The sequence below is a fragment of the Hyperolius riggenbachi genome, chromosome 8 (genome assembly GCF_040937935.1).
Source record: "Hyperolius riggenbachi isolate aHypRig1 chromosome 8, aHypRig1.pri, whole genome shotgun sequence".
Taxonomy (NCBI): domain Eukaryota; kingdom Metazoa; phylum Chordata; class Amphibia; order Anura; family Hyperoliidae; genus Hyperolius; species Hyperolius riggenbachi.
The window spans coordinates 296,968,074-296,986,479 of NC_090653.1; the positions used below are offsets into that span (position 1 = coordinate 296,968,074).

At 49.6% G+C, this 18,406-nt stretch overlaps 2 protein-coding genes across 4 annotated transcripts in view; one reads left to right on the plus strand and one right to left on the minus strand.

The window, feature by feature from the left end:
• Positions 1-2,222, minus strand: part of ANGPTL2 (angiopoietin like 2) — a 49,519-nt gene extending 47,297 nt beyond the window's left edge. The window contains exon 1 of the mRNA XM_068249197.1: positions 1,822-2,222. Within this exon, the coding sequence (XP_068105298.1) occupies positions 1,822-1,873 (52 nt within the window). The 5' untranslated portion in view covers positions 1,874-2,222. The remainder of the gene's footprint in view (positions 1-1,821) is intronic.
• RALGPS1 (Ral GEF with PH domain and SH3 binding motif 1) overlaps positions 1-18,406 on the plus strand; it is a 574,444-nt gene that overhangs the window by 287,244 nt on the left and 268,794 nt on the right. The gene's annotated exons all lie outside the window — the stretch shown is intronic.

Below are 18,406 nucleotides of genomic sequence, written 5' to 3' on the forward strand. Positions count from 1 at the left end.
CTGCAGTGTGTGCTGATATCTGCTGCCTCCAGTATGTACAGTATAAGCTGTTACTCTGTGCCTGTACTGATGGTAAACTAGCTGCAGCGTGTGGTGATCTTTGCTGCCTCCAGTGTGTACAGTATAAGCTGTTATTCTGTGCCTGTACTGATAGTAAACTAGCTGCAGCGTGTGCTGATCTCTGCTGCCCCAGTATGTACAGTATAAGCTGTTACTCTGTGCTTGTACTGATAGTAAAATAGCTGCAGCGTGTGCTGATCTCTGCTACCTCCAGTATGTACAGTGTAAGCTGTCAGTCTGTGCCTGTACTGATAGCAAACTAGCTGCAGTGTGTCCTGATCCCTCCCACCTCCAGTATGTACAATATAAGCTGTTACTCTGTGCCTGTACTGATAGTAAACTAGCTGCAGCGTGTGCTGATCTCTGCAGCCTCCAGTATGTACAGTGTATGGTGTTACTCTGTGCCTGTACTGATCGTAAACTAGCTGCAGTGTGTGCTGATCTCTGCTACCTCCAGTATGTACAATATAAGCTGTTACTCTGTGCCTGTACTGATAGTAAACAAGCTGCAGTGTGTGCTGATCTCTGCTGCCTCCAGTATGTACAGTATAAGATTTTACTCTGTGCCTGTACTGATAGTAAACTAGCTGCAGTGTGTGTTGATCTCTGCTGCCTCCAGTATGTACAGTATATGGTATTACTCTGTGCCTGTACTGATAGTAAACTAGCTGCAGTGTGTGCTGATCTCTGCTGCCTCCAGTATGTACAGTATAAGCTGTTACTCTGTGCCTGTACTGATAGTAAACTAGCTGCAGTGTGTGCTGATCTCTGCTACCTCCAGTATGTACAGTATAAGCTGTTACTCTGTGCCTGTACTGATAGTAAACTAGCTACAATGTGTGCTGATCCCTGCTACCCCCAGTATGTACAGTATAACATGTTACTCTGTGCCTGTACTGATAATAAACTAGCTGCAGTGTATGCTGATCTCTGCTACCTCCAGTATGTACAGTATAAGCTGTTACTCTGTGCCTGTACTGATAGTAAACTAGCTACAATGTGTGCTGATCCCTGCTACCCCCAGTATGTACAGTATTAGCTGTTACTCTGTGCCTGTACTGATAGTTAACTAGCTGCAGTGTGTGCTGATCTCTGCTGCCTCCAGTATGTACAGTGTAAGCTGTTACTCTGTGCCTGTACTGATAGTAAACTAGCTGCAGTGTGTGCTGATCTCTGCTGCCTCCTGTATGTACAGTGTAAGCTGTTAGTCTGTGCCTGTACTGATAGTAAACTAGCTGCAGCTTTTGTTATATAACAGAAGTAAAATAATTAAGGCAAGTATAATGTGTTGTTTGTCAGAGCCTTATTTTAAGCAGTTTTTAGCACTCCTAAGTCTGCCAATGCCTAGCTTCATTTTCATAGTAATTATTTTGAGGATGTTTGTGGAGTTTTTGTTGTAAAAATGAAATGTACATCTTTTATATTGTGAGCTAGCTAGGGCAGAGCCCTCTCTCCTTTTGTTTCTTGCCATTGCTGTGTGTTGTATCTCCCCTTATACAGCACTTCACACCAATTAGCATCTAACAAGCACATCTCTGCATTTCCAGAACAGAAGCACCACAGCCACTGTCAATTAACTGGCAGCTGCTTAATTAACTGACAGGCAGAGGTTTTTATTGGCTAGTACTGCGCTGGTGGAGGGTTGTTGGAAGCATTTTGCTTTTCATCAGTTAGTATGAATGCAGATCAATAGGCATCTGGGTGATGGTATAATAATATAAATAATAATATTATTAGGGCAGTATAGGGGCTGTGGCTTACCCTCTGCTGAAGCACAGGTCCTCTTGGATAGTCCTGTTTGTGTTCTGGGCATCCCGTTCCTCCCAGCCGCCTGGGAAGTGCCTGGAGAGAGTGGGAGAAAGTTCCTGGTGTGATGAAGTTTGTGCTTCCCCCTCAGCCTGGACTGCTGGTGACACTGATGTCTCCTATATGTTTCTCTATATGTCCACTATGTGAGGGTCTCCTGCAGGTCACTGCCTGGGCTGCAGACCTTTACCTGCTGCCCCCATCAGTCTCTCCCCCATCCCGAGTCCTCCACTCCAGCAGCCTCAGTTGAACTTCTCCTCCTCGCAGAGCCCTTTGTGGTGGAATGACATTCTGCAAAGCCTAAAACAAAACCCAAAAAGCCAGCAGAGGAGAGCGCAGAGCTGTGGCAGCATTTAGGGAGCAGCGGAAGGTTCTGGTTGGACAGTAGCTCCCACCACTCCCCACCCATGTGAGGGACACAAGAGAACCCCCCTCCCTCTCCCCTCCTGACCACAAACATTGGAGGGCCTGGAAGTGATGATGTCATGCCTGTCGGTGGAAAGTAATTTTGGCAAGCCCAGACTCCACCTCTGCTGCTCTGTGCCTGCCAGACCTGCATGGGTGAACAATAGTCCCAGGAATCGCAGAACACTCACCTCCCCTCCTGTCCTGCGCTCACATCCATGTATCCCAGTGATCGATCAGTGATCAGGACAGCCGGTAATCTGATGACAGCAGCTCTGACACCTCTGCTCCTCTGTGCCTGTCAGACCTGCATGGGTGTACAATAGTCCCAGGAATCACAGAATACTCACCTCCCCTCCTGTCCTGCGCTCACATCCTTGTATCCCAGTGATCGATCAGTGATCAGGACAGCCGGTAATCTAATGACAGCAGATCTGACACCTCTGTGCCTGCCAGACCTGCATGGGTGTACAATAGTCCCAGGAATCGCAGAATACTCACCTCCCCTCCCGTCCTGCGCTCACATCCTTGTATCCCAGTTATCGATCAGTGATCAGGACAGCCGGTAATCTAATGACAGCAGATCTGACACCTCTGCTGCTCTGTGCCTGCCAGACCTGCATGGGTGAACAATAGTCCCAGGAATCGCAGAATACTCACCTCCCCTCCTGTCCTGCGCTCACATCCATGTATCCCAGTGATCGATCAGTGATCAGGACAGACGACAATCTGATAGACCACAGATCTGACACCTCTATGCCTGCCAGACCTGCATGGGTGTACAATAGTCCCAGGAATTGCAGAATACTCACCTCCCCTCCCGTCCTGCGCTCACATCCATGTATCCCAGTGATCGATCAGTGATCAGGACAGCCGGTAATGTGATGGACAGCAGATCTGACACCTCTATGCCTGCCAGACCTGCATGGGTGAACAATAGTCCCAGGAATCGCAAAATACTCACCTCCCCTCCCGTCCTGCGCTCACATCCATGTATCCCAGTGATCGATCAGTGATCAGGACAGCTGGTAATCTAATGACAGCAGATCTGACACCTCTGTGCCTGCCAGACCTACAGACTAACCAGCAAGCTCATGGTGACCCAGAACTCATTGGAGTGTGTAAGGGACTACCTGCCAGACCTGCATGGGTGGACTACCTGCCAGACCTGCATGGGTGTACAATAGTCCCAGGAATCGCAGAACACTCACCTCCCCTCCCGTCCTGCGCTCACATTCATGTATCCCCAGTGATCGATCAGTGATCAGGACAGCCGGTAATCTGATAGACCACAGATCTGACACCTCTGCTCCTCTGTGCCTGCCAGACCTGCATGGGTGTACAATAGTCCCAGGAATCGCAGAACACTCACCTCCCCTCCCGTCCTGCGCTCACATCCATGTATCCCAGTGATCGATCAGTGATCAGGACAGCCGGTAATCTGATGACAGCAGCTCTGACACCTCTGTGCCTGCCAGACCTGCATGGGTGTACAATAGTCCCAGGAATCGCAGAATACTCACCTCCCCTCCCGTCCTGCGCTCACATCCATGTATCCCAGTGATCGATCAGTGATCAGGACAGACGACAATCTGATAGACCACAGATCTGACACCTCTGTGCCTGCCAGACCTGCATGGGTGAACAATAGTCCCAGGAATCGCAGAATACTCACCTCCCCTCCTGTCCTGCGCTCACATCCTTGTATCCCAGTGATCGATCAGTGATCAGGACAGCCGGTAATCTGATAGACCACAGATCTGACACCTCTGTGCCTGCCAGACCTGCATGGGTGAACAATAGTCCCAGGAATCGCAGAATACTCACCTCCCCTCCTGTCCTGCGCTCACATCCTTGTATCCCCAGTGATCGATCAGTGATCAGGACAGCCGGGAATCTAATGACAGCAGATCTGACACCTCTTCTCCTCTGTGCCTGCCAGACCTGCATGGGTGTACAATAGTCCCAGGAATCGCAGAATACTCACCTCCCCTCCTGTCCTGCGCTCACATTCATTGATCGATCAGTGATCAGGACAGCCGATAATGTGATGGACAGCAGGTCTGACACCTCTGCAGTGAGTTCAGCAATCTCTATGTACCGGGGGCTGTAGGCTGGAGGTTTGGATCAGGGAACAGATGGGATTATGTATAAGGCCACAGTGTGTAGGGGGCGTCCCTAGAGCGAGATTACCTGATGAGGAGACCTGAGTGCTTCCCAGCATTGCATTCATGTGTTGAAGATCCATCCATTTGTCATATCAACTCCCGTACAAGGCAGAGGAATCACAGCATCTGTTCACTATCTAGAGGCCGGGACACACACTGGAGGCCGGGACACACGCAGGAGGCCAGGATACACGCTAGAGGCCGGCACACACTCCAGAGGCCATTATACACGCTGGAAGCCGGGACACGCCAGATGCCAGGACACATGCTAGAGGCCGGGACACACGCAGGAGGCCAGGATACACGCTAGAGGCCGGCACACACTCCAGAGGCCGTTATACACGCTGGAAGCCGGGACACGCCAGATGCCAGGACACATGCTAGAGGCCGGGACACACGCAGGAGGCCAGGATACACGCTAGAGGCCGGCACACACTCCAGAGGCCGTTATACACGCTGGAAGCCGGGACACGCCAGATGCCAGGACACATGCTAGAGGCCGGGACACACGCAGGAGGCCAGGACACACGCTAGAGGGCGGCACACACTCCAGAGGCCGTTATACACGCTGGAGGCCGGCACACAACAGAAGCCAGGACACATGCCAGAGGCTGGGACACACGCTCGAGGCCGGCACACACTCCAGAGGCCGTTATACACGCTGGAAGCCGAGACACGCCAGAGGCCAGGACACACGCCAGAGGCCGGGACACACGCCGGAGGCCGGGACACATGTCGGAGGCCTGGACACACGCTGGAGGCCAGGACACATGCTAGAGGCCGGCACACACTCCAGAGGCCGTTATACATGCTGGAGGCCAGGACACACTAGAGGCCAGTAGACACTCTAGAGGCCGGTGCACATACTAGAGGCTGGCGCACACAGTAGAGGCTGGTACACATGCTAGAGGCCGGCACACACAGTAAAGGCCGGTACACATGCTAGAGACCGGCACACACAGTAGAGGCTAGTACACATGCGAGAGGCCGGCGCACACAGTAGAGGCCGGTACACATGCTAGAGACCGGCACACACAGTAGAGGCTAGTACACATGGTAGAGGGTGGTACACATGCTAGAGGCCGGTGCACACAGTAGAGGCCGGTACACATGCTAGAGGCCGGTGCACACAGTAGAGGCTGTCAGTACCGCACTCCGCCTAGAACTGTCACCTGAGATCACCCTGCAGGCAGCCATCTCTGCGTGTACAGATCATGGGGGTACATTGTGATGTGGCCTGATTTCCAGCACTGCGCAGGCACAATGCACGCTGTACCTCCGATATACACTACAATCCAACAATACTGGCACATCAGACAGAAAGATGGCCTGCCATTTGCCTTGTTTTGCATTTGGCGATGCGAAAGATGCGGGGCGATGGGAAAGGGGCAGGGTGATGGGAATGAGGAGGGGCGATAGTGAAAGAGGCGGGGTGATGGGAATGAGTCGGGGCGATGGGAAAGGGGCAGGGTGATGGGAATGAGGAGGGGCGATAGTGAAAGAGGCAGGGTGATGGGAATGAGGCGGGGCGATGGGAATGGGGCGGGGTGATGGGAATGAGGCGGGGTGATGGGAATGGGGCAGGGTGATGGGAAGGAGGCAGGTGATGGTGATAGTAATGAGGCGGGGCGATGGTGAAAGAGGCGGGGCGATGGGAAAGGGGCAGGGTGATAGGAATGAGGCGGGGTGATGGGAATGGGGCGGGGTGATAGGAATGGGGCGGGGTGATGGGAATGAGGCAGGTGATGGTGATAGGAATGAGGCGGGGCGATGGGAATGAGGCGAGGCGATGGTGAAAGAGGCGGGGTGATGGGAATGGGGCAGGTGATGGTGATAGGAATAAGGCGGGGCGATGGGAATGAGGAAGGGCGATGGTGAAAGAGGTGGGGGGATAGGAATGAGGAGGGGTGATGGTGAAAGAGGCGGGGCAATGGTGAAAGAGGCGGGGGGATGGGAATGGGGCAGGTGATGGTGATAGGAATAAGGCGGGGCGATGGGAATAAGGAAGGGCGATGGTGAAAGAGGCGGGGTGATAGGAATGAGGAGGGGCGATGGTGAAAGAGGCAGGGTGATGGAAAAGGGACAGTTAATGGTGATGGGAATGAGGCGGGGCGATGGGAATGAGGCGGGGCAATGGTGAAAGAGGCGGGGTGATGGGAATGAGGAGGGGCGATGGTGAAAGAGGCGGGGTGATGGGAATGAGGCGGGGCCAGCCTCCATGCTGATATCCGTTCCTCCAAACACACAAAGTGGCTTCTTCCTGCAATAAAAGATCTGTCGTGTTTCCGTCTGCAGAGCGATCAGAACAGCGATTATTCCCCTCAGAATATCGGAATCTGCCACTGGCAAGGGAAAGCCAAACACCGAATTCCGGAGGGGGAGGGGAGGACGCTAATTGTTTCTTAGGAAAATGGAAATTCCTGTAGCCTGCGTTTGCCAAGTCATCGACTCAGCGGAAACTCGTTAAATAACCGATGATTACATGTAGTGCGATATCAGCATGATGTCCGCTGGAGGAGATAAGAGAGCGCCATTCAGAGAACTAAACTTACTACTGATACTTCAACCAGGAAATGTTCTATAACGGATGTACCTAAAAATACATGCATGGGGCACGTGGGTCAACAATTCAACACACTGCAGCTAGTATACTATAAGTACAGGCACAGAGTAACAGCTTATACTGTACATACTGGAGGCAGCAGCAGAGATCAGCACACGCTTCGTCTAGTATACTATCAGTACAGGCACAGAGTAACAGCTTATACTGTACATACTGGTGGTAGCAGAGATCAGCACACACTGCAGCTAGTTTACTATCGGTACAGGAACAGAGTAACAGCTTATACTGGAGGTAGCGGACATCAGCACACGCTACAGCTAGTTTACTATCGGTACAGGCACAGAGTAACAGCTTATACTGTACATACTGGAGGTAGCAGAGGTCAGCACACACTGCAGTGAGTTTACTATCAGTACAGGCACAGAGTAACAGCTTATACTGTACATACTGGAGGTAGCAGAGATCAACACAGACTGCAGCTAGTTTACTATCAGTGCAGGCACAGAGTAACAGCTTATACAGTACACACTGGATGGAGCAGAGATCAGCACACGCTGCAGCTAGTTTACTATCAGTACAGGCACAGAGTAACAGCTTATACTGTACATACTGGAGGTAGCAGAGATCAGCACACGCTGCAGCTAGTTTACTATCAGTACAGGCACAGAGTAACAGCTTATACAGTACATACTGGAGGTAGCAGACATCAGCACACGCTACAGCTAGTTTACTATCGGTACAGGCACAGAGTAACAGCTTATACTGTACATACTGGAGGTAGCAGAGGTCAGCACACACTGCAGTAAGTTTACTATCAGTACAGGCACAGAGTAACAGCTTATACTGTACATACTGGAGGTAGCAGAGATCAACACAGACTGCAGCTAGTTTACTATCAGTGCAGGCACAGAGTAACAGCTTATACTGTACACACTGGGGGGAGCAGAGATCAGCACACGCTGCAGCTAGTTTACTATCAGTACAGGCACAGAGTAACAGCTTATACTGTACATACTGGAGGTAGCAGAGATCAGCACACGCTGCAGCTAGTTTACTATCAGTACAGGCACAGAGTAACAGCTTATACTGTACACACTGGAGGGAGCAGAGATCAACACACACTGCAGCTAGTTTACTATCAGTGCAGGCACAGAGTAACAGCTTATACTGTACATACTGGGGGTAGCAGATCTCAGCACACACTGCAGCTAGTTTACTATCAGTACAGGCACAGAGTAACAGCTTATACTGTACACACTGGAGGGAGCAGAGATCAGCACACACTGCAGCTAGTTTACTATCAGTACAGGCACAGAGTAACAGCTTATACTGTACACACTGGAGGGAGCAGAGATCAGCACACACTGCAGCTAGTTTACTATCAGTACAGGCACAGAGTAACAGCTTATACTGTACACACTGGAGGGAGCAGAGATCAGCACACACTGCAGCTAGTTTACTATCAGTACAGGCACAGGGTAACAGCTTATACTGTACATACTGGAGGTAGCAGAGATCAGCACACACTGCAGCTAGTTTACTATCAGTACAGGCACAGAGTAACTGCTTATACTGTACACACTGGAGGCAGCAGAGATCAGCACACACTGCAGCCAGTTTACTATCAGTACAGGCACAGAGTAACAGCTTATACTGTACACACTGGAGGCAGCAGAGATCGACACATGCTGCAGCTAGTTTACTATCAGTACAGGCACAGAGTAACAGCTTATACGGTACATACTGGAGGTAGCAGAGATCAGCACACACTGCAGCTACTTTACTATCAGTACAGGCACAGAGTAACAGCTTATACTGTACACACTGGAGGCAGCAGAGATCAGCATACACTGCAGCTAGTTTACTATCAGTACAGGCACAGAGTAACAGCTTATACTGTACATACTGGAGGTAGCAGAGATCAGCATACACTGCAGCTAGTTTACTATCAGTACAGGCACAAAGTAACAGCTTATACTGTACATACTGGAGGCAGCAGAGATCAGCACACACTGCAGCTAGTTTACTATCAGTACAGGCACAGAGTAACAGCTTATACTGTACATACTGGAGGCAGCAGAGATCAGCATACATTGCAGCTAGTTCACTATCAGTACAGGCACAGAGTAACAGCTTATACTGTACACACTGGAGGCAGCAGAGATCAGCACACATTGCAGCTAGTTTACTATCAGTACAGGCACAGAGTAACAGCTTATACTGTACACACTGGAGGCAGCAGAGATCAGCACATGCTGCAGCTAGTTTACTATCAGTTCAGGCACAGAGTAACAGCTTATACAGTACATACTGGAGGTAGCAGACATCAGCACACGCTACAGCTAGTTTACTATCGGTACAGGCACAGAGTAACAGCTTATACTGTACATACTGGAGGTAGCAGAGGTCAGCACACACTGCAGTAAGTTTACTATCAGTACAGGCACAGAGTAACAGCTTATACTGTACATACTGGAGGTAGCAGAGATCAACACAGACTGCAGCTAGTTTACTATCAGTGCAGGCACAGAGTAACAGCTTATACTGTACACACTGGGGGGAGCAGAGATCAGCACACGCTGCAGCTAGTTTACTATCAGTACAGGCACAGAGTAACAGCTTATAGTGTACATACTGGAGGTAGCAGAGATCAGCACACGCTGCAGCTAGTTTACTATCAGTACAGGCACAGAGTAACAGCTTATACTGTACACACTGGAGGGAGCAGAGATCAACACACACTGCAGCTAGTTTACTATCAGTGCAGGCACAGAGTAACAGCTTATACTGTACATACTGGGGGTAGCAGAGCTCAGCACACACTGCAGCTAGTTTACTATCAGTACAGGCACAGAGTAACAGCTTATACTGTACACACTGGAGGGAGCAGAGATCAGCACACGCTGCAGCTAGTTTACTATCAGTACAGGCACAGAGTAACAGCTTATAGTGTACATACTGGAGGTAGCAGAGATCAGCACACGCTGCAGCTAGTTTACTATCAGTACAGGCACAGAGTAACAGCTTATACTGTACACACTGGAGGGAGCAGAGATCAACACACACTGCAGCTAGTTTACTATCAGTACAGGCACAGAGTAACTGCTTATACTGTACACACTGGAGGCAGCAGAGATCAGCACACACTGCAGCCAGTTTACTATCAGTACAGGCACAGAGTAACAGCTTATACTGTACACACTGGAGGCAGCAGAGATCGACACATGCTGCAGCTAGTTTACTATCAGTACAGGCACAGAGTAACAGCTTATACGGTACATACTGGAGGTAGCAGAGATCAGCACACACTGCAGCTACTTTACTATCAGTACAGGCACAGAGTAACAGCTTATACTGTACATACTGGAGGTAGCAGAGATCAGCATACACTGCAGCTAGTTTACTATCAGTACAGGCACAAAGTAACAGCTTATACTGTACATACTGGAGGCAGCAGAGATCAGCACACACTGCAGCTAGTTTACTATCAGTACAGGCACAGAGTAACAGCTTATACTGTACATACTGGAGGCAGCAGAGATCAGCATACATTGCAGCTAGTTCACTATCAGTACAGGCACAGAGTAACAGCTTATACTGTACACACTGGAGGCAGCAGAGATCAGCACACATTGCAGCTAGTTTACTATCAGTACAGGCACAGAGTAACAGCTTATACTGTACACACTGGAGGCAGCAGAGATCAGCACATGCTGCAGCTAGTTTACTATCAGTTCAGGCACAGAGTAACAGCTTATACTGTACATACTGGAGGCAGTAGAGATCAGCACACACTGCAGCTAGTTTACTATCAGTATAGACACAGAGTAACACCATATACTGTACATACTTGAGGCAGCAGAGATCAGCACACACTGCAGCTAGTTTACTATCAGTACAGGCACAGAGTAACAGCTAATGCTGTACACACTGGAGGCAGCAGAGATCAGCACACACTGCAGCTAGTTTACTATCAGTACAGGCACAGAGTAACAGCTTATACTGTACATACTGGAGGCAGCAGAGATCAGCACACACTGCAGCTAGTTTGCTATCAGTACAGGCACATAGTAACACCATATACTGTACATACTGGAGGCAGTAGAGATCAGCAGATGCTGCAGCTAGGTTACTATCAGTACAGGCACAGAGTAACAGCTTATACTGTACATACTGGAGGTAGCAGAGATCAGCACACACTGCAGCTAGTTTACTATCTGTACAGGCACAGAGTAACAGCTTATACTGTACATACTGGAGGCAGCAGAGATCAGCACACACTGCAGCTAGTTTACTATCAGTACAGGCACAGAGTAACAGGTAACAGCTTATACTGTATATACTGGAGGTAGCAGAGATCAGCACACACTGCAGCTAGTTTACTATCAGTACAGGCACAGAGTAACACCATATACTGTACATACTGGAGGCAGCAGAGATCAGTAGATGCTGCAGTTAGGTTACTATCAGTATAGGCACAGAGTAACAGCTTATACTGTACATACTGGAGGTAGCAGAGATCAGCACACACTGCAGCTTGTTTACGATCAGTACAGGCACAGAGTAACAGCTTATACTGTACATACTGGGGGCAGCAGAGATCAGCACACACTGCAGCTAGTTTACTATCAGTACAGGCACAGAGTAACAGCTTATACTGTACATACTGGAGGTAGCAGAGATCAGCACACACTGCAGCTAGTTTACTATCAGTACAGGCACAGAGCAACAGCTTATACTGTACATACTGGAGGCAGCAGAGATCAGCACACACTGCAACTAGTTTACTATCAGTACTTGCACAGAGTTACAGCTTATACTGTACATACTGGGGGTAGCAGAGATCAGCACACACTGCAGCTAGTTTACTATCTGTACAGGCTCAGAGTAACAGCTTATACTGGAGGTAGCCGAGATCAGCACACACTGCAGTTAGATTACTATCAGTACAGGCACAGAGTAACAACTTATACTGTAAATACTGGAGGAAGCAGAGATCAGCACACACTGCAGCTAGTTTACTCTCAGTACAGGCACAGGGTAACAGCTTATACTGTACATACTGGAGGTAGCAGAGATCAGCACACACTGCAACTACATTACCATCAGTACAGGCACAGAGTAACAACTTATACTGTAAATACTGGAGGTAGCAGAGATCAGCACACACTGCAGCTAGTTTACTATCAGTACAGGCACAGAGTAACAACTTATACTGTACATACTGGAGGTAGCAGAGATCAGCACACACTGCAACTAGTTTACTATCTGTACAGGCACAGAGTAACAGCTTATACTGTACATACTGGGTGTAGCAGAGATCAGCACACGCTGCAGCTTGTTTACTATCTGTACAGGCACAGGGTAACAGCTTATACTGTACATACTGGAGGTAGCAGAGATCAGCACACACTGCAACTACATTACCATCAGTACAGGCACAGAGTAACAGCTTATACTGTACATACTGGAGGTAGCAGAGATCAGCACACACTGCAGCTAGAATACTATCAGTACAGGCACAGAGTAACGACTTATACTGTAAATACTGGAGGTAGCAGAGATCAGCACACACTGCAGCTAGTTTACTATCAGTACAGGCACAGGGTAACAGCTTATACTGTACATACTGGAGGTAGCAGAGATCAGCACACACTGCAGCTAGATTACTATCAGTACAAGCACAGAGTAACAGCTTATACTGTACATTCTGGAGGTAGCAGGTATCAGCACACGCTGCAGCTAGTTTACTATCAGTACAGGCACAGAGTAACAGCTTAATACTGTACATACTGGAGGCAGCAGAGATCAGCACACACTGCAGCTAGTTTACTATCAGTACAGGCACAGAGTAACAGCTTATACTGTACATACTGGAGGTAGTAGAGATCAGCACACACTGCAGCTAGCTTACTATCAGTACAGGCACAGAGTAACAGCTTATACTGCACATACTGGAGGCAGCAGAGATCAGCACACACTGCAGCTAGATTACTATCAGTACAGGTACAGAGTAACAGCTTATACTGCACATACTGGAGGCAGCAGAGATCAGCACACACTGCAGCTAGATTACTATCAGTACAGGTACAGAGTAACAGCTTATACTGTATATACTGGAGGTAGCAGAGATCAGCACACACTGCAGCTAGTTTACTATCAGTACAGGCACAGAGTAACAGCTTATACTGCACATACTGGAGGCAGCAGAGATCAGCACACACTGCAGCTAGATTACTATCAGTACAGGTACAGAGTAACAGCTTATACTGTATATACTGGAGGTAGCAGAGATCAGCACACACTGCAGCTAGTTTACTATCAGTACGGGCACAGAGTAACAGCTTATACTGCACCTACTGGAGGCAGCAGAGATCAGCACACACTGCAGCTAGATTACTATCAGTACAGGTACAGAGTAACAGCTTATACTGTATATACTGGAGGTAGCAGAGATCAGCACACACTGCAGCTAGTTTACTATCAGTACAGGCACAGAGTAACAGCTTATACTGCACATACTGGAGGCAGCAGAGATCAGCACACACTGCAGCTAGATTACTATCAGTACAGGTACAGAGTAACAGCTTATACTGTATATACTGGAGGTAGCAGAGATCAGCACACACTGCAGCTAGTTTACTATCAGTACGGGCACAGAGTAACAGCTTATACTGTACATACTGGGGATAGCAGAGATCAGCACACACTGCAGCTAGTTTACTATCAGTACAGGCACAGAGTAACAGCTTATACTGTACATACTGGAGGTAGCAGAGATCAGCACACACTGCAGCTAGTGTACTATCACTACAGGCACAGAGTAACAGCTTATACTGCACCTACTGGAGGCAGCAGAGATCAGCACACACTGCAGCTAGTTTACTATCAGTGCACAGAGTAACAGCTTATGGTGTATATATTTGGGGGTGGCAGAGATCAGGGCACCGAGACAAGATGGCTGCCCCCAGGTATCAGAGACTGCATGCTTTGCTGTGTTTGGTTCCTCAGCTCGCACTGACTGACAGATGTGATAGTTGCTGAGCCGCTGTTGCCGTGTTCTTCTCTGGCATATGATGCTATGTTTGCCACGACTGGAGTCTTCTCCTCGCAGTCTTCCCTCATGTATAATACATTATAGTGCGCCGGGCTCACACAGCCTGAGCTGTCTCCTCTCCTCAGTCATTCTCTGTTTCGTGCCGATGTGTTTTTCCACGTCCCTCAGGCCTGCGCAAGACGGGTGAAGACATAATTACCACAGATAATCACTAAACAAACTCTGCAATTAACTGTCTGTCACAACCGGCCTTTTCCTTCCCTCATGAATCGGCCCAGTGTCGCCTGCAGAGAACGGCCGCTTCTAATCTGCCGGCTTGTGAAACCACCAGACGAGGGCTTCCTGACACTGCAGACTCCGGGCTAGTCACATGATCTGTGTGACTCCTCCCCCAGCACTTGTCCTATAGACCAGAGACTGAGCGGGGCTGCATGACACCACAGGCTCCGGCCTAGTCACATGATCTGTGTGAACCCTCCCCCAGCACCTGTCCTATAGACCAGAGACTGGGCGGGGCTGCATGACACCACAGGCTCCGGCCTAGTCACATGATCTGTGTAACCCCTCCCTCAGCACCTGTCCTATAGACCGGAGACTGGGCGGGGCTGCATGACACCGCAGGCTCCGGCCTAGTCACATGATCTGTGTGACCCCTCCCCCAGCACCTGTCCTATAGATCAGTGACCGGGCGGGGCTTCATGACACCGCAGGCTCCGGCCTAGTCACATGATCTGTGTGACCCCTCCCCCAGCACCTGTCCTATAGACCGGGGACTGGGCGGGGCTTCTTGACACCGCAGGCTCCGGCCTAGTCACATGATCTGTGTGACCCCTCCCCCAGCACCTGTCCTATAGACCGGGGATGGGCGGGGCTGCTAGACACCGCAGGCTCCGGCCTAGTCACATGATCTGTGTTACCCCTCCCACAGCACCTGTCCTATAGCCCGGGGCTGCATGACACCGCAGGCTCCGGCCTAGTCACATGATCTGTGTGACCCCTCCCCCAGCACCTGTCCTATAGACCGGGCGGGGCTTCATGACACTGCAGGCTCCGGCCTAGTCACATGATCTGTGTGACCCCTCCCCCAGCACCTGTCCTATAGACCGGGGACCGGGCGGGGCTTCATGACACTGCAGGCTCCGACCTAGTCACATGATCCGTGTGACCCCTCCCCCAGCACCTGTCCTACAGACCAGTGACCGGGCGGGGCTTCATGACACTGCAGGCTCCGGCCTAGTCACATGATCTGTGACCCCTCCCCCAGCACCTGTCCTATAGACCAGTGATTGGACGGGGCTGCATGACACCGCAGGCTCCGGCCTAGTTACATGATCTGTGTGACCCCTCCCCCAGCACCTGTCCTATAGACCGGGACCGGGCGGGGCTTCATGACACTGCAGGCTCCGGCCTAGTCACATGATCTGTGTGACTCCTGCCCAGCACCTGTCCTATAGACCGGGGACCGGGCGGGGTTTCATGACACCGCAGGCTCCGGCCTAGTCACATGATATGTGTGACCCCTTCCCCAGCACCTGTCCTACAGACCAGTGACTGGGGGGGGGCTTCATGACACTGCAGGCTCCGGCCTAGTCACATGATCTGTGTGACTCCTCCCCAGCACCTGTCCTATAGACCAGTGACCGGGCGGGGCTTCATGACACCGCAGGCTCCGGCCTAGTCACATGATTTGTGTGACCCCTCCCCCAGCACCTGTCCTATAGACCAACGACCGGGCGGGGCTTCATGACACCGCAGGGTCCGGCCTAGTCACATGATCTGTGTGACCCCTCCCCCAGCACCTGTCCTATAGACCGGGGACCGGGTGGGGCTTCATGACACCGCAGGCTCCGGCCTAGTCACATGATCTGTGTGACCCCTCCCCCAGCACCTGTCCTATAGACCGGGGACCGGGTGGGGCTTCATGACACCGCAGGCTCTGGCCTAGTCACATGATCTGTGTGACCCCTCCCCCAGCACCTGTCCTATAGACCAGCGACCAGATGGGGGCGTTCGTAAGCTGCTGAATTCAGTGGAGGAGGATTCTTGAATGGGTATAATGGCTCCTGCGGCACATGGGGCGATTTGGCACAGAACAGTCATGTTTAGAATGAATCTGTGCGGCGGATCGGGTAACGGCAGCGGTATTGCCTACGCCAAGACTAACAGATTGATTTGGCTCCGCTGGAGAGTCGGATCATCAGGACTTTGTAGGCCGATTAAGTTTCTCTTTTTAAAACCAAATGATGATTTTGTAGAATATGTGGCCTGGAAAAGATTAATAAGCCGTTGCTGTACCCACATATGGATCAACTTCAAATTCTAACTCATTGCAGTGCAATATTTAAAATCAGTATTGTTTCGTTTTTTTGGTTAAAGTTTTTTTTTTTTTGCATAAGGGCCCCCTGATCTAAGCAGTGGCAGATGTGTGCACACTGCTCTGTACTGCTCCCTCCCTGCTGGGGCTGGTAGGAGGAAGTCCTATTCCTCCTCCTTCATCCTGGTATCCTGGTGGGTGGATAATGAAATGTGTATGGCGGAGCTAGACAGGAGGTGGGAGGAGTCCACCATGCTAGCGCCCAATTGCATGGGATACCTAGCGCCACCACCCCTCACCCACTCAAATAGATGAAGTAGAAGACCCGCCCACAGGGCTGGGGAGGTGATGCGGGATACTTTTGGTGAGCTGATCTGAAGGAGTTTTGGAAACGTGCACACAGGCAGCATATAGGGGTCTGCGGAGCCCGGGAATAGGTGTTTAGCCTAGAGGTGTGGTGGAGGGGAGCAGATGGGCTTAAAGGGAACCTAAAATGAGAGGGATATGGATGTTTCCTTTTAAACACTACCAGTTGCCTGGCAGTCCTGCTGATCTCTTTGGCTGCAATAGTGTCTGAATCACACACCTGAAACAAGCATGCAGCTAATCCAGTTACAGTCAGAGCACCTGATCTGCTCCATGCTTGTTCAGGGGCTGTGGCTAAAAGTATTATAGACACAGGATCAGCAGGCGATTCAGGCAACTGGTATTATTTTAAAAGGAAAAATACATTTCCCTCTCAGTTTAGGTTCCCTTTAATCGTTCGGAAACTGTCCAGATACTTTCCATTCACTTGATGATGAATATTAGCTCCCAGAATCCTCTGCTTCTAACGTAGCAGATTCCTGGAGATAAAAGGATCTCCCATTAGGGTGCACACACAACCAATTTTGATTGGCTGTTCATTGACCAGTTTTCCCACTTCTATGTAGTATGAGGCCAACAGATTTTGAATACACAGTGGTAAAATTTACCAATCAAAATTGGATGTGTGTGTGCACCTGTAGGATAGGATAAAAAAGATTTAGCCTTCCTCCGAGTCCTCAGGTAGCTTACAGCCTGGTACACACTTTTAATTATGATTGGCCAATTATGGACCAATTTTACCAGTTCCATGTAGTATGAGGGTTACCTACACAATCTGCTCATAGTATTCAATATCTGTTGGCCCTCATAGTATATGGAAGTGGTAAAGTTGGTCAGTGATTGGCCAATCATAATTGATAGTGTGTACCTGGCTCTCAGATTGATCGAAATGGTGGTTGTAGTCATGAAATAAAACGTCAGATAACCCTCGGCAGAAACGCGATGGTAAGCATGAAGCAAGTATGGAAAAGCAAAGACATTAGCATTCTGACCAAATGTAGACTGGTTCCTGCCATTGTTTTCCTCATAACCATGTATGGCTGCGAAAGTTGGACCCTAAGAAAAGCAGATAGAAGAAAAGTCGACTCCTTCAAGTTGTAGTGCTGGCGACAGTTGCTTCGTGTTCCATAGACCGCAAGGATGACGAACAAAGAAGTATTGGAACGTATAAGATCGGATATGTCACTGGAAGGCAAGATCACCAGACTCAGACTCACATATTTCGGCCACGTGATGTGATCGATCAAATTCCTTAGAGAAAGACCTAATGCTAGGACTGATCAATGGCAAAAGGCGACAAGGCCGCCAGAGAACGCGTTGGCTTGACACCATCAAAGCTGACACAGGATTGAGCTTAAAGAGGAACTCCAGTGAAAATAATGAAATAAAAAAAGTGCTTCATTTTTACAATGATTATGTATAAATGATTTAGTCAGTGTTTGCCCATTGTAAAATCTTTTAAATTCCTGATTTACATGCTGACATTTATCACATGGTGACATTTTTACTGTTGGCAGGTGATGTAGCTGCTGCATGCTTTTTTGGCAGTTGGAAACAGCTGTAAACAGCTATTTCCCACAATGCAACAAGGTTCCCAGACAGGAAACTGCCAGGAGTACCACGGTCCTCAGAGTTTCTTGTGGGAGGGGTTTCACCACAATATCAGT